The 16,812-nt window shown below is 45.9% G+C and overlaps 1 protein-coding gene across 1 annotated transcript in view; it reads right to left on the bottom strand.

Moving 5' to 3' along the window:
• LOC115087279 (lysosomal-trafficking regulator-like) overlaps positions 1-16,812 on the bottom strand; it is a 1,534,685-nt gene that overhangs the window by 333,984 nt on the left and 1,183,889 nt on the right. Inside the window, 1 exon segment of the mRNA XM_029594260.1 lies at positions 15,438-15,504. Coding sequence (XP_029450120.1) covers positions 15,438-15,504 — 67 coding nt within the window.

Raw genomic sequence — 16,812 nt, 5'->3', positions numbered from 1 at the left:
TTTGTTTTGTTGACTAAATGAACCTATCTAATTATGTCTCTTAATGTGTATTTTGTCTCCTAATATGTATTTTGTGTTGTTTGCGTGTTTACAGGCTTCAATTATTGTATTTGGAGCGTTTAAATGCTCAGGGTTGCCGAGCGTGAAAATTTTCTTTCAGGTGGACCTGATGGAGACCTACTAGATATTCGCTTTCTGAAGACCAAGCCTCTTTCCTATGAACTGCGGATGTGATAGAGGGCTAACTTATTTGCCTTTTATTTTCCGCAATTATTCTATTTCTTGACCTACTCACGATGTACATTCCAATCCAATTATTGACTTTCTTTACTACTATCACTGTTCAAAACCAAATTGGAAATATTAAATTTATAATTAGTAAATTTTTAGATCTCCGAGTCCCTCTATTGGCCCCATGTTACGCGATGTTATCCTGTTTGCTAATACTCTTTTTGTGACTACTCCTGGGATCTCACCATTTTGCTTTTATATTTCCGCCATTTGTTGCCTATATTGTATGATGTTACCCTTATGTGGAGACTTTTTCCTTGTTTATGACTTAAGTACACCCTACATTTCTTTACCGCTCGCTTCTATATGTCTATCTCTCCATGGCACATTCGTGGAAAAAAAAATTGTTTGAAATCTTTCTATGCCGGGGACTGGGGGACAAAAACCTTCCGACGGTTGCATGAAACGTCTATTCTTCACGTCTCAGTGCGGCCGCTATTGTTTACTGTAGTCGGTTACCCTCTCTTGTTGTTAATGCAGCCCCCAGTCTTTTATAGGTGCGTCAGTCAATGTCTTATGGGGTTTTTGTGTAAACTGATGATTATGCATTGTATAGCCAATGTTCCTCCTGATGATATCCTGATGTATCTGTCTTTATTGTACCTAGTAGTAGATGCAATCTGTTATCTCATGGGTCCCAGTAGAGGAGGGGTGCAGTGTTGGAAAAAGTTTTTACAATATTACTTTTTCAACCAAAGATAGACCAATTTATCTCGCGGTTTAAACCCTTCGGGGTAACTGTGTCCCATGTATAGATAAAACGTTGCTCCATCTGCATTAGTTTGAGGTTCAAATCACCTCCCCTGGGATGTTGCTTTATCTGAAAAATCACTGCTACTTTAAATTCCTGTGTTTGATGTCCCACCTCCTGCCAATGATCCATCAGCGGTGCTCCTTCTGTGTGGTTTCGTAGACGACTCAAATGTTCCTGAATCCTTGTTTTAATTTTTCGTGTTGTCTTGCCAATGTATATCATGTTACACAGACACCACTAATCCCTTCATATATAAGAGATTCATCTCATCTCATCACAATTTTACAAGATTATCCTGCATTGGAGGAACCTTTCTATTTAGTAACGATCGATATAACAGCTCTATATACTAGCATTCCCCAAGAGGAAGCATTAACCACAATCACTGAGGTTCTCACAATGGAACAAACACAACACATAACACCGAACGCATTTATTATTGAACTGGCTGGATTAGCATTAAAACAAAACTATTTCATGTTTCAGGGGCAGTACTATTTACAAATTAAGGGCACGGCTATGGGAGCCACCATGGCCCCCGACCTTGCCAACTTATATGTAGCAGCATTTGAGAAGAAATGGATTCAAAACAATCAATTCAGTGCAAACATAAGCTTGTGGAAAAGATTTATAGATGACATCTTCATGATTTGGCAAGGCGAAGAGGATCAACTGATACAATTCATACAGTGGCTGAATACATGTAACCCTCATTTACAATTCACAAGTCAATATCATAAACAAAGTATATCATACCTGGATATTCAGATCAAGGTAGACTTGGGAATATTTAATTTTACAATCTTTTGGAAACCCACTGACAGGAACATGTTATTGCACTACTCTTCATATCATCCTGATCATTTAAGAGATAACCTACCGGTGGGCCAATTCCTCCGGTTGCGGAGACTATGTTCCACAATTCAGGAATATAAGAAGCAAGCAGAAGACATGACAGAGAGATTCCTTCGAAGGGGGTACCCAATCTCAGTCATCAAAAGGGCCTACAAAAGAGCTAGATGGGCAAACAGGGACTTGCTCCTGCAGACGAAACCGGCACAAACCAACACGAGATTGGTTTGTGTATTACCACACACACCACAGACATACAAGTTGAAAAAGAGAATTTTAAAACACTGGCACCTGCTACAGATATATTGGGTGTTTAAGGAGAAGCCCATGTTCGCGCTGACAAGGGCCAGGAATCTAAAAGACTTCGTGGTGCACTCTAACTTACAAATACAAGAAGAACATGTGGAGAGACACCCAGTGGGTCATGGCCCATGTAACAAATATAATGTATGTACACACATGCATGAAGGTTCACGATTACAGATTCCAGGTCGCAGAGTGTTTTATTTTAAAGACCACTTCACGTGCGATTCCACCAATGTGGTACATGCCCTGTGGTGTCCATGAAACATGATATACATTGGCAAGACAACACGAAATTAAAACAAGGATTCAGGAACATTTGAGTCGTCTATGAAACCACACAGAAGGAGCACCGCTGGTGGATCATTGGCAGGAGGTGGGACATCAAACACAGGAATTTAAAGTAGCAGTGATTTTTCAGATAAAGCAACATCTTGGGGAGGTGATTTGAACCTCAAACTAATGCAGATGGAGCAACGTTTTATCTATACATGGGACACAGTTATCCCGAAGGGTTTAAACCGCAAGATAAATTGGTCTATCATTGGTTGAAAAAGTAATATTGTAAAAACTTTTTCCAACACTGCACCCCTCCTCTACTGGGACCCATGAGATAACAGATTGCATCTACTACTAGGTACAATAAAGACAGATACATCAGGATATCATCAGGAGGGACATTGGCTATACAATGCATAATCATCAGTTTACACAAAAACCCCAGAAGACATTGACTGACGCACCTATAAAAGACTGGGGGCTGCATTAACAACAAGAGAGGGTAACCGACTACAGTAAACAATAGCGGCCGCACTGAGATGTGACGAATAGACGTTTCATGCAACCGTCGGAAGGTTTTTGTCCCCCAGTCCCCGGCATAGAAAGATTTCAACAAAAATTTTTTTCCACGAATGTGCCATGGAGAGATAGACATATAGAAGCGAGCGGTAAAGAAATTTAGGGCGTACTTAAGTCATAAACAAGGAAAAGGTTTCCACATAAGGGTAACATCATACAATATAGGCAACAAAGGGCGGAAATATAAAAGCAAAATGGTGAGATCCCAGGAGTAGTCACAAAAAGAGTATTAGCAAACAGGATAACATCGCGTAACACGGGGCCAATAGAGGGACACGGAGATCTAAAAATTTACTAATTATAAATTTAATATTTCCAATTTGGTTTTGAAGTGACAGTAGTAAAGAAAGTCAGTAATTGGATTGGAATGTACATCGTGAGTAGATCAAGAAATAGAATAATTGCGGAAAATAAAAGGCAAATAAGTTAGCCCTCTATCACGTCCGCAGTTCATAGGAAAGAGGCTTGGTCTTCAGAAAGCGAATATCTAGTAGGTCTCCATCAGGTCCACCTGAAAGAAAATTTTCACGCTTTGCAACCCCGAGCATTTAAACGTTCCAAATACAATAACTGAAGCCTGTAAACACGCAAACAACACAAAATACATATTAGGAGACAAAATACACATTAAGAGACATAATTAGGTAGGTTCATTTAGTCAACAAAACAAACAAGAAACAATAGGTGACATCATCTACTAACATAATTAGCAGAGCACCCTAGGGTGCTAGCACCCGGGATCCAAGGGAGACGAAGTGATTGGCCCAGTGAATGGCTTAAGAGAAGCTATATTAAGGTAGGAATAGAGAGAGACGCCGGATTTCAACGTGAAGGCGCCGCTCACGGTTACGAGTTACCACGCAGTAATAGTAAGTACTTTAGACTTGAACAGTGGGATAGAATTTGTGAGATGTAATATGTATGAAACTTAGTGCTTATTCATATGTTTTAGCAGGACCTAAGATTATTCTGATGGAAGATCCGTGATTTAGATATCAAGAAACGTTTCCCGTGGCCCCTGAAGCAGGCAGATTACTGCCGAAACATGGCCCATGTCGGGCAAGCGGAGGCGAACCCATAAATAGTGGCAATAGTTGAGCAGTTTAAAAGATAAGTTAACCTCATTAAAAAGTTAACACCAAAGGAAGGGTCCGATCGCACAACGGGAGAATGGGAGAATATAGTTTTAAAGAGGATTGGTATAGTAGGAAAAAAAAAAAGACACAGAAGTTTGTTTGTTAAAGAAAATTAAAGAATAAAACACGGGAGCTATCTGAATGGGTCAGCCAAGACACGAGGCTGATCCTTAGCTAGCAACCGCACACAAAAGACCCACATATCAAGAAGTTTCCTTGATGGTTTGTAGGTTGTAGAGAAAGGCAATGGACTCAGCAGAGTCTCCTGCCTCCAGGGCCCTACCGGGTTTGGCAGCAATAATCCAAGAACATCGTGGGGCTTTGGAATTGCTAGCCTCTTCGGTGGAAAAGCTTCGTTCCCAGCTGCGAGATACAGCCCTGGATAATCCCGTGGGCCTGCCTCTGTGCTACCCAAAGCATTGTTGGCGCTCCCTGCACCTCCTCGATACAATGGGGATCCACGCTCCTGTCGTGGCTTCCTCAACCAGTGCTTCATGCAATTTGCACTGCAACCCTCCTTGTTCCCGAAGGAAACCACTAAAGTGAGTGTCATCCTTTCCCGCCTAGAAGGGAAGGCTCTTGCATGGGCCTCTCCACTGTGGGAATGTTCTGATCTCATGCTTTCCAAGCTATCCGAGTTTGTTGCCCTCTTCAAGCAGACCTTCGGAGACCCAGGCCGCCAAGCTGTAGCCAGCCATAATTACTCCATCTCCGCCAAGGATCACGGACCCTCTCTGAGTATACGGTGGAATTCAGGACCCTGGCTACTGAGCTCGGGTGGCAAGAGGATTGTCTGCAAGCCATCTTCCTAGATGGACTCTCCAGCGCTCTCAAAAATGAACTCTCCGTCTGTGAGACTCCCACGTCTCTAGAGGACCTGATTTCCCTCACTGGGAAGATCAACCATCGACTCCGGCAAAGGCACCTCGAAGAAGTGATGGACTCTGGACATGCATACCACGCATGTCCAGAGTCCACCAGCCAAGACTCCATCACCGCCACTTCCTCCCGTGGTGGAACCCATGGAGGTGAACTGTGGGTGAATGTCTCTAACCGAACATCTCCATTGAAGGAATGAGGGAGGAAGGAGGGTCTTTGCCTTTGCTGTGCCTTTACAACGTTTCCTTGGCTTTACTAATTATTACAGGAGCTTCTTTGCCAATTATTCTACCCTAGCTGCTCCGCTCACCGCCATGACCAAGAAAGGGGCTTACACTCGTGTGTGGACTCCCAAAGCACAAGCCACCTTTCAGACGCTAAAAGAAGCATTCTATTCCGGTCCCTGCCTTCAGCATCCAGACCCAAGATGCCCATTCGTCGTCGACGTTGACGTCTCTGCAATCGGAGCAGGAGCCGTCTTAAGTCAGTTTTCTCCAAAGGGTAAACTGATACCTTGTTCATTCTACTCACACAAGTTCTCTCCTACAGAGCAGCACTACACCATTGCTGACCGAGAACTTCTAGCTGTCAAGTTGGTGCTCCAAGAGTTGCACCCCTGGTTGGAAGGGGCGCAACATAAATTTATCATTTTCACCGATCATAAGAATCTTGAGCACCTTAAAGAAGCTCAACTCTTGAATCCTAGACAAGCCCGATTGGCACTCTTCTTTGAACGGTTCAGTTTCGTACTACGTTATCGCCCAGCTTCCAAGAATCTCTGTGCTGATGCACTATGAAGATCCTTCGAACCAGAGGATGTTCCCAGACACATCATAGATCCTGCCTCGTATCCCTTGCCATGACCACTACAGTTCCAGTTGGGAAAACCGTCGTTCCACGTAGATTACGTGAACGAGTTCTAAAATGTGCTCATGATTCCAAGATGGCAGGACACCCGGGATGTACCAGGACCCTAGAGATGTTGCAGAGATATTACTGGTGGCCCAACATGGTTCAATATTCTCGTAACTATGTAGATTCATGTCCCATCTATGCCCAACAGAAGCCACCTACCGGACGGCCTTGGGGCCTACTCCAACTGCTTCCAGCACCTCCCGAGCCATGCTCCAGCATCTCAACGGACTTCATCACAGACCTGCCTCCGTCCCAGAACAATACCGTAATCTGGGTCATCATCGACTATTTTTCGAAAATGGGTCACTTCATTCCCCTGCCGGGACTCCCATCGGCCCCAGAATTAGCCAAGTTGTTCCTGAAATATATTTTTCATCTCCATGGACTCCCAAAGGAAATCATATCTGACCGAGGACCACAGTTTGCCGCCAGGTACTGGCGCGCTCTATGCAAAAGGTTCAACATTGCTTTGAATTTCACATCGGCCTATCACCCACAGGCCAATGGTCAAGCTGAAAGGACCAACCGGACCTTGAAAACATTCCTTTGTTCCTACGTGAATGACCAGCAGGACAACTGGTCCGATCTGTTACCCTGGGTTGAGTTGTCGCATAATACCCACGCCGCTGCTGCCACCGATGTATCTCCGTTCTCCGTGGTATTCGGGAGACAACCTCGGTTGCCACTTCCAGTTCCTCTGACTGTTCCTTCTCCAGCCGCACAATTCATGGCCCACACCATTCGCCATTTGTGGAATCAAGTCAAAGAACGCCTTACCCAGGCCGCTGAGTGTTCCAAGCGCACTTCTGATGTCCATAAACCATCCTGGTCAGAAGGTGTGGTTAAGCACCCGACACATAAGGTTGAGACTCCCTTCTCATCACCTGGCTCCCAAGTACATCGGCCCATTTCCAGTTCTTCAAAGAGTGGGAGCTGTGTCTTATCAACTGCAGCTACCTCATGCCATGGGCATCCACAACACATTCCATGTCTCCCTTTTGAAGCCTTTGGTCCTCTCCTGGCCCTCTCGTAGAGATCCTTCTCCTCCGCGGATCTCTACCGAACCAGATTCATCACTACAGGTAAGAGAAGTCCTCGACGTCCATCGGCATTGAGGCAGATGGGAATACCTCTTAGCCTGGGAGGGTTATGGGTCCGAGGACAACTCATGGGAACCATCCCATAACATTCTTGATAAAGATCTCCTCAGGACTTTCCACAGGACCTATCCTGAAAAGCCATGGCCATGTAGAGGGAGGCCTAGAAGGGGGGCTACTGGTGCGCGCTCCTTCCACGCCCGGGCCTGCTCACCTCGGTAGCTCCTCTGCAGGTCACAGGTCAGTCTCCCCAGCGGCAGCCGCGAGCACCTCCAGGCCTCGGCGTCCCGCGGCGGCGGTCGCCGGGCCTTCCACTGCGCAACAGGCCTCACGCCGGAGTTCGGCACCCTCAGTGGCGTTGGCCACGCCCCTACGCATGCGCAGACCGCCTGGCTTCTTGTAGGGCCAGGGGAGGGTCCTAGCTCCGCCGCACACCCTGATTGAACGTACGATATAAGGAAGTCCCTGCCTGCACTTCCTTACCTTGGCAATCGGGTCGGCACTGTAAGTGTACTAGTTTGCCTCCGCATTCACAGTCTTGTTCCAGCATCCTACTGTTCCAGCATCTGTCTGTCCTGTCTCCCCAAGTAGTACCCTTGGACTGTCTCTCTGGTTCTGACCTCGGCCTGTTCCTTGACCATTCTGCTTGCTGCCTGGATCCTGACCTCTGCCTGCCTTGTGACCTCATCTGACCTCTGGAACCTGACCCCCGCCTGCTTCGTTGACTATTCCTCGAACTGATCCTTGGATCCTGACCCCAGCTGCCATTGCCACGTTTCCTAATTCTGGCTTTGTCCTTTGCCTTGTCATCACCTACGCTGTACTGGCCTTTCTTGGTTCTCCAGACCTACAGCCTAGTGACCGACCACGCTCCCTTGCAGCTCGTGGGCACGACTCTCTACTACCTCTCCGGGAGACCCTGCGAGGCCCACCTAAGTGCAAGTGGAACAAATCCCTTTGGGCTCCACCCTGGGGGACCGCGGGCTTCCAGTGGTGAAGCTCATCCTAGCCTCTGTCTCCTCCAGTGCTCCGCCCCCTGGGGACAGGTGCTTCCTGGTCCCTACCAGGGAGCTGTTCTACACTGTTCCAGGACAAGGGTCCACCTCCAAGCGCAACATTTAATCTGCTTCTGATATCTTAAAAGGTTTAATTCTGTCTTGCTTTGTATAGGGAGTACAAACCATATCATTGGTGCCATTTGCAAAAAAAAAAAGCACTAGCTGCTAAATGCTTCACTGGATAAACAGGTGCGAAAATACACCTTTGAGAAGATGTCAGACTGTGTCCAAGTTGATACCACTTAGGTTTTCCCCACAAACAGTGGTCCATTACCCGACATAAAGCCAATTTAATAATTTAAACTTGGCTCTATCCAAAATAGGAAGCCAATGCAATATTCTGAGCAATGGAGTGGTGCTCAAATTTCAACTTACCCAATACCAACCATGTAGCTATATTCTGGACCACCTAAAGCTTAGTCTTCCAGGTAGTCCAAAATATGCACATTTCAAGAACTCAGATAACTAATGCGTAGACCACCAATTTCAAAGTTTTACAATCCAAGTCTGGATGAAACTGGTGTATTATTTTCAATTGTAAATGTGCCTGCTTAACAACTTGCATTAACAAGGTATTCAAAAGAAAAACTAGAATCGATTACTATCCCTAAACTCTTAAAGGTGAATTTTTAAAGGAGTAACACATGTAAATGTAACATACTATCATTGCAATTTTCAAAAGCCATTTACTCGCGTTAAGTGCACTTAACACGAGCTAAACAATTCAGTGGCATACAATGTAGCAATTTTCAAAAGCCTACTTACAAGGGTAAAGTGCTTCTACACATGTTAAACCCGTTTTAAGTGTGTAAATGCTTTTAAAAATCAGGCCCTTAACCTTATTGGAAACTAGTATAATGCATCCTTCAAGCATCGGTTGCACTATTGATAAAGATACCAACCTACTACATTTTTTTAAGGGATTAATAAACATGTGAATAATGGTGAGCCGATGGATGTAGTGCATTTGGATTTTCAGAAGGCATTTGGCAAAGTCCTTTATGAGAGACTCCTGAGAAAATTAAAAAGTAATGGGATAGGAGGCAATATCCTATCATGGATTGCGAATTGGGTAAAAGATAGGAAACCGAGCCGGATATAATGGTCAGTTTTCTCAATGGAGGAAGATAATTAATGGTGTGCCCCGAGGAACTGTTTTGGAACAAGTGCTTTTTAATATATTTATAAATGTTCTGCAAAAGGGAACGATGAGTGAGGTGATCAAATTTGCATATGACACAAAATTATTTGGAATTATAAAATCACAAGTGGATTGTGATAACTTGCACAATGACCTTGCAAGACTGTAAGTCTGGGCATCCAAATGGCAGATGTGGAGAAGTGCAAAATGATACACATAGGGAAAAGTAATTCAAACCCAACATGATATTGGGTTCCATATTGGGAGTTACCACCTAGGAAAAAGATCTAGGTATTATTTATTTTTTTATATTCTGCTTTTTGGCACTTCAAAGTGTACATCAAAGCAGATTACAGTCAGATACTATAAATATTTCCCTATCCCCACAGGGCTTACAATCTAATTTTGTACCTGAGACAACAGAGGGTAAAAAGTGGCTTACCCAAAGTCACAAGGAGTGACAGTGGGATTTGAACGCTGGTTTCCCTGGGTCGTAGCCTGCTGATCTAACCTCTAGGCTACTCCTCCACTTTTCTTTTTTTATTATAATGCTATTTGTAGGTGTTTGGTATAGAGTATAAGAATCCTAATGAGCTGTGTAACTGTGCATGCACTGTATTTATATGCAATACTTGCTGTAGCTGCATAAGGAGGGTTTTATGTTATCACCTATTGTTCTACTCTCTGCTCCAGCCTCTTCTCCCGATCCTTGGGAGCCCAGTGGGCTCATTACATGTGTCTGTTCCTAAACACACAGCTGAGAGATGAAGTTATTTTTGTGGCCCCATCCAGAATAGGGGAGAGGTTGACAATACTTTGAAATCCTCGGCTCAGGGTACGGCAGTAGTCAAAAAAGCAAAAAGACAGACACCTGAATCTTCAAATTTGAATTTCTATGGCTTATGGGGGGAGCTGCTGAGAGCTACTTTGAGAAGATACTTTCTAGAGACACTGTATTTCTGCTGGATCTCTTCCTTCTTTTAACAAGGTTTCCTTTTTACGATTTGGTTGTAGACATCCCTCTACAGAGAGTTTGGAATTTTCAGCCTTCTTAGAGGCTTCTACTTATGAACTCTCAGAATATGCAAGCTTATTAGTGACTTTTTTTCCTGAATTTCATTTAAGTTTTGTTATAAATAATTTTTTAAAATAATGTGTGCTCAGTTTACCAGTTCATGTGTTACGATTTTTCCTAATTTGTCTAGAATTACTCAAGAGAGAAGAAAGGTGTCATGGACCCTGCCCGCGGGTCCCCCCGCGAGCAGGCACTGCTCACCTCTCTTCAACCGACACGGCATGGACGTCGCTGACGTTGGGCCTTCCCGTGCGGCTGGAGCCGCGGACTGGATTTCTCTCGCGGCCCGGAGGCCACCCATCAAGCCTCCTCTTCACCGTGGCCGGAGCCGCGGACTTCTCCGCCGTCCATCGCGGCTGGAGCCGCCCCCGACATCCTTTCATCTTTGCGGCACAGAGGCCGCACGCCCCGGCCCGGAGTAGCGGCTGGAGCCGCTCCTGGGGCTCCCTGCAGCGGCTGGAGCCGCTGCCGTCATCATGGCCTGCCTTCAGGCCCTGCCCTGCTGCCTCTGACGCCGACGCTGTGCAGGCTGCTGTCCACAGTCCCGCACAAGTTCCTGCTTCCTTCTAGGCGCATGGCCACACCTCTCTCTAGGATTTAAAGGGCCAGAAACAGGAAGTGTGCTGGCCCCACCTTTGATTGGACTTCCTGCTTGAGCCCTATATAAGTGCTGCTCCGTCACTTCATTCTTCGCCTTGCATCGGAGTTACTTCACTCTGGAGGCTCCTGCCTGCCAGAGCTCCGTCAGGTCTTCTTCGTGGAGCTCCACTTTGTTTCGTCTTCATGTTATGTCAAGTCAAGTCACGTCTTCGTGCCTGAGGTCCCCGTCCAGGTGTCCTGGTGTCTCGTCTTGATCTTCTGCTTCCTGATGTCCCAAGTTCCTTGATGTCCTGCTCCTGTGTCTTCAGCGCTCCTGAGCCTTCTGGTCCTGTCAGGCCGTGCTCTCTCAGATGACGTCTTTCCCAAGCGTGGAGTTGCCTACAGGTGGAATTCGTTCCTGTGCTCCTGAGCCGTCATGTCCTGCTAGCCTTTGTGGAGCTCCGGATGACATCTGGCTTCGTCATCGGAGTACCACGTCGACTGGATTCTTCCCTGTGCTTGTCCCGTTCTCAGCGTGGTCCGTGACCAGCCTCCTCGGGCTGTGTAGGGCGCGCAGTGGGACAGGGTGGTCCGCGACCAGTCCCGCGGGTGGACTGTGTAGGGCGCCCTGAGAGACAGTGCCAATGTTCACCCTCCCAGCTCTTGTCTCGTCTGGACTTCGCCAAGTTCCTCGTCTCGTCCTGGATGCCGTTGCACCAGTCTTGGTATCATGTCAACGTCTTGCTCCTGATGTCGTCGCATCGACCCTGGTCCGGGATGCCGTTGCATCGACCATTGGTCCGTGATGTCTTCGCATCAGCCTTGGTGTCATGTCTTCAACTACCTTGGTGTCATGTCTTGTGCCAGCCCTCGTCTCTGATGCTGTCCGCATCAGCCTTGGTGTCATGTCTTCAACTACCTTGGTGTCATGTCTTGTGCCAGCCCTCGTCTCTGATGCTGTCCGCATCAGCCTTGGTGTCATGTCTTCGTCTGCGATGCCGTAGCATCGACCTTGGTGTTATGTCTTCATGTCAAGGCCCGTCTGCCCTCATACTCAGGCCAGGCCTGCTGCTCCATGCCGATCCAAGTGGCAGGTCCGGAAGGGCTCGGAATGGTCAGAGGACCATTCACATTCCAACATCATCATGTTGTTGGCCTTGGGAGCTTGCAGGCCTGGCAGAGGGTAAGACCGTCAGCCATGCTGGAACACGCCATCAACCCTCGGTTCGGCCCTGGATCCATCTGGGGTCGGGCCGAGGCCCATGGGCACACGAAAACACCCCCTTCTTAACTAAAGGGGTCCTTTTTATTCTTCCAGGAGGCTCAGACCCTGGGAGTTACCTTTTTTTTTGCTAAGATACTCTTGCAAATATGTTATTAAATATAGTAATGAGTGTTCTGTTTTTTCTTTGCCAGAGCAGCTAAAAATTTTTATAGACTCTAAAAAAAAAAAAAATAGATTTTTTTCAGTTGGTTCCCACATTTTGTTTCCAGGTTATCATATTTGAGAATAGGTTTTTGTATCTTGATATTGCAATCTCCTTTTCTTTGCTTCTCCTCAGATGCTGATGGGCTAATTAGATGAATATTTGTTTCCTTATAAGCGATTAGTTTCTTCATTGTTATATACTGTATTCATCTGTTTCTGTACAAAATGGATGCTTTGTAGAAATTTTTAAAAACTAAGAAATATAAAGTATATATAAAAAAAGCAAACAGAATGCTAGGAATTATTAGGAAAGGAACAGAGAATACTTCTGTATTGCTCATGGTGAGACTGCACCTAGACTATTGTGTACAATTTTGGTTGCTACATCTCAAAAAAGATATAATTGCTCTGGAAGAGGTACAGAGATGGTGAATGAAAATGATAAAGGGGATGGAACAAGTTCCCTATGAGAAAAGGCTAAAGAGGTTAGGACTGTTTAGCTTGGAGAAGAGAGGGCTGAGGGGGATATGATAGAGATCTAATAAAATCATGAGTGGAGTAGAAAGGGTAAATGTGAATCGGTTATTTACACCTTCAAAAAAAATACAAGGACTCGGGTCACTCCATGAAGTTAGTAAGTAGATTTAAAACAAATTGGAGAAAATATTTTTTTTAATCAATGCACATTTAAGCTCTGCAATTAATTGCCAGAAGATGTGTTAAAGGCTATAGTGTAGCTGGGTTTAAGAAATGTTTGGACGAGTTCTCAGAGGAAACAGTTATTAACCAGGTAGACTGGGGAAAGTCACTATTTATCCCTGGATATTAGCAGAATGATATCTATCTACTATCTGGAATCCTGCTAGATACTTATGAACTGGATTGGCCACTGTGGGAAATAGGATACTGGGTTTGATGGATCCCCGGTTTGACCCAGTATGGCAATTCTTAATTTCTTATGTCACTCTCCCAGGTTGACATGGTACAACACAAATGAACACAGTCAGAAGCCATTATTACGAGCGCGCCCTCCGGCAGTTGTTATGGACCGAGGGCTAGAAGGCCTTCGGCTATGGTTATAGGCACGGGGGCGCGGTCGTCTCTTAAGCAGGTGGTGTGAGCCCTTGAGCCACAGCATGACCCATGGAGGAGCCCCAAGACACACCGCGGGAGGTGAGCTGGTGCGAGCATGGATAACAAGAGTAGGATAAGGCTGAGGCAAGAACAGGGGTCCTAGGTCTGACCCTCTACCGGACCTGCACACCCCAGGATGACCAACAACGCAATGTTGATCGATGAACAGTCCTCCAACCGTTCCAAGCCCTTTCGGACCTGCCGCTGGGTACGCAATAGGCGGCAGGCCGGACAGAGGATGAGGGCAGACAGAGTCCTTAGAACACAGAAGACTTTTTGACTAGGACTGGAGCGAAGACATCATAGACGAGGACTGGAGCGAAGACATCAAAGACGAGGGCTGAAGCGAGACACTGTAGACGAGGGCTGAAGCAAGGGTCAAGAACTGGTTCGAGACTGCGACGCAGCGCGCCCTACACAGTCCACCTGCAGGACTGGTTGCGGACCACGCTGGGCTTGACACGGACTCCAGGAGGAATAGTGGAAGCTGAAACCAGGACGTGACAAAGGTCCTGAAGAGGCCTGCCCTGGGACGCGCCCTACACAGCCCTCCGTGGGACTGGTCGTGGACCACGCCAGGCTCAGAGCAGGTTCAAATAGAAACTTGACATGGACGGACGCAGGGTTGCAATAGGCTCCGAAGACCAGAACAAGACTGAAGCAGCATTCGATTCTCAAGGATTAAAAACAATGGACTGAAGCAGGAAGTCTTCCAGAGGGTTGCGCTGCAGAGATGAGGATGGCCTTGTATGGTGAGGCGCCATACACAGTCCACCCATGGGACTGGTCATGGACCACGACAGCGGTACGCCAGGAAGGTGGACATCTGGGAACCAAGGCATGGAGGCAGAGACGAAGGTGAGGACAATAGGAACATCGAGAGAATAGAAGACCAGAACATCAGGCACCGGGAACACAAATACATATGACGACAGGGACAGAGGACATCGGGAACCTGAAGACAACTGAAGACCTAGACGAAGAACATCTGGAACATGGAGACGACTGAAGACCTGGACGAAGGACATCTGGAACATGGAAATGAAGCCCACGGAGGACCTGGACCAGTCAGAAGACACAGACAACTATGTAACCTGATCCGAAGGCAAGGAACAACTGAAGAAAAGGCCCTCTTATAGGGCTGAAGCAGGAAGTTGTCATCAGGTGGAGCCTAAGGCACATCTGGCCACGACCCCTTTAAATACAGTGACGAGGCGCGCGCCGGCGCCTAAAGGAAAGTAGGAAGAACAGGAAGCACCATGGAAGCGGCACCCAGCCGCACGAAGGAGACATCGCAGGGAGGAGCAGGCAGGCTTCAGGACAGTCTCCTGCCGTCCAAGGAGGACCCCGGGGATGATGTCGTGCCTCTTTGCCGCGAAGAAAGGCTGGTGGTGGCTCCATGCCACAGAAGAGGCAGACAAGCATGGCCTCCAGGCCACGGGTCTCGGCTGCGGCTCAAGGCCGCAACAAGATGGCCTTGCCGCATGGGACCTGCCGTGGGTGTCGGCCCAGCCGTGGAGGACGGAGTCAGCGGCGTCCTACCGCGTCAAGGAACAGGTGGGTGGAGAGGCCTGCTCGCGGAGGGTAGCTCCGCGGGCAGGAATCGTAACAGCTATGAATTCCTTTAACTTAATTTACTATGATACTAACAGAAGATTTAGTAGCAGATTAACCAGTGCTATTGAGATTTATTAATATGGCGCATATAAAAACAATCCAATATAGCTGGGTTTTAAGGTCTACAATTAAGGAATAGTTGAGTGATGCATAGTCTTCATGTCTCTAAACATCCTCAGCATAACAAAAGGCTTAACATATTCCCCTACTTACAATGTCTGAGTGCTATACATTGTCTGTTATTCGCTATATGTTTTTAAGAGAATATGTAATAAAATATGAATACAGAATAGTAATAGCAAAAATGCATTCAACAGACCTTATAGTTGTCAACATAGCGATCTTCCTTTTCTTTAGTTTGTACTGCTATGGGCTTTGCTAGATTTCTGTAATGGAGGAATGGTCAATTAAAAACATTTTAAATATATATTACTATATGAATCAAAAGATCAATAAATACCATACAATGCATTATGTCTATGAGAGACATTGCAATTTCTATACACCTATGTTTGTCATCTTTTATGACTATAGTCTTCAAACCCTTCCAACTGCATTTCATAGGGTTTGGAAGTGTTTGAATATACTAGTGACATTAAAACATAGCAGAAATATCTATTTTATTTTATTTAGACATTTTATATATCGTCATTCCACGTATACATCATAACGGTTTTCAAATTGACATTCATAATTATAACTTAACAGACAGACAATGATTGATTACACAAAGCAAAGAGTACAGAAAATTAAAAAGAAGTGGTAGTTTTTGCATCTTATTCTATGGGTTGTTTTTAGAATCTTAAATTCTCTCATTTGATTTATTCTTCATGATTCTATTCTTATCTTTTATCCTTCTTGTCTTTGTGGCTCAAAGTCTTCGAATGTTTTTATGTTAGATCATATGAGTTTTTGAATAGCCATGTTTTTAGTTCACATTTAAATTGGAGAAATTACTTACCTAATAATTTCATTTTCCTTAGTGTAGACAGATGGACTCAGGACCAATGGGTACAGTGTACTCCTGATAGCAGTTGGGAGACGGAGTCAGATTTCAATCTGACGTCAGCTCTTCAGTTTTCTCCTCGAAAAGCAATTGTGGATATATGTGTGTTTTAATAACTTGATTAACTTGGCTAACTTGATTAACTTGAATAACTTGTACTGGTTGAACTGATTTCCAACTGGAGACTGCCAGTGCACTTAACCGAAAAATGCCGACACCTGGCAAGGGTGTCTTAAACTAGGGGTAAAGTCTGGCTTACCTGTACTTGTCTTGCTCTCGGGGAATCTCACCCGAGGTTTCTGTATTTTGGGGCAGCTGTGGGCGGGATGCTGAGTCCATCTGTCTACACTAAGGAAAACGAAATTATCAGGTAAGTAATTTCTCCATTTCCTAGCGTGTAGCAGATGGACTCAGGACCAATGGGATGTACAAAAGCTACTCCCGAACCGGGTTGGAGGCTGCCCGTGACCCACTTAGTACTGCCCTTGCAAATGATGTGTCCTCCCGGGCCTGAACATCCAGGTGGTAGAACCTTGAGAAGGTGTGAAAGGAGGACCACGTCGCCGCCCGACAGATCTTGGCGGGCGACAGCATCTTGATTTCTGCCCAGGACACTGCCGGAGCCCTTGTGGAATGGGCTTTGACATGTAGAGATGGGGGCTTCCCTGCCTCTACGTAGGTTGCCTTG

Source organism: Rhinatrema bivittatum, chromosome 3 (assembly GCF_901001135.1).
Source record: "Rhinatrema bivittatum chromosome 3, aRhiBiv1.1, whole genome shotgun sequence".
In the NCBI taxonomy this organism is placed as follows: domain Eukaryota; kingdom Metazoa; phylum Chordata; class Amphibia; order Gymnophiona; family Rhinatrematidae; genus Rhinatrema; species Rhinatrema bivittatum.
This window is presented reverse-complemented; position numbering and strand designations above follow the sequence as displayed.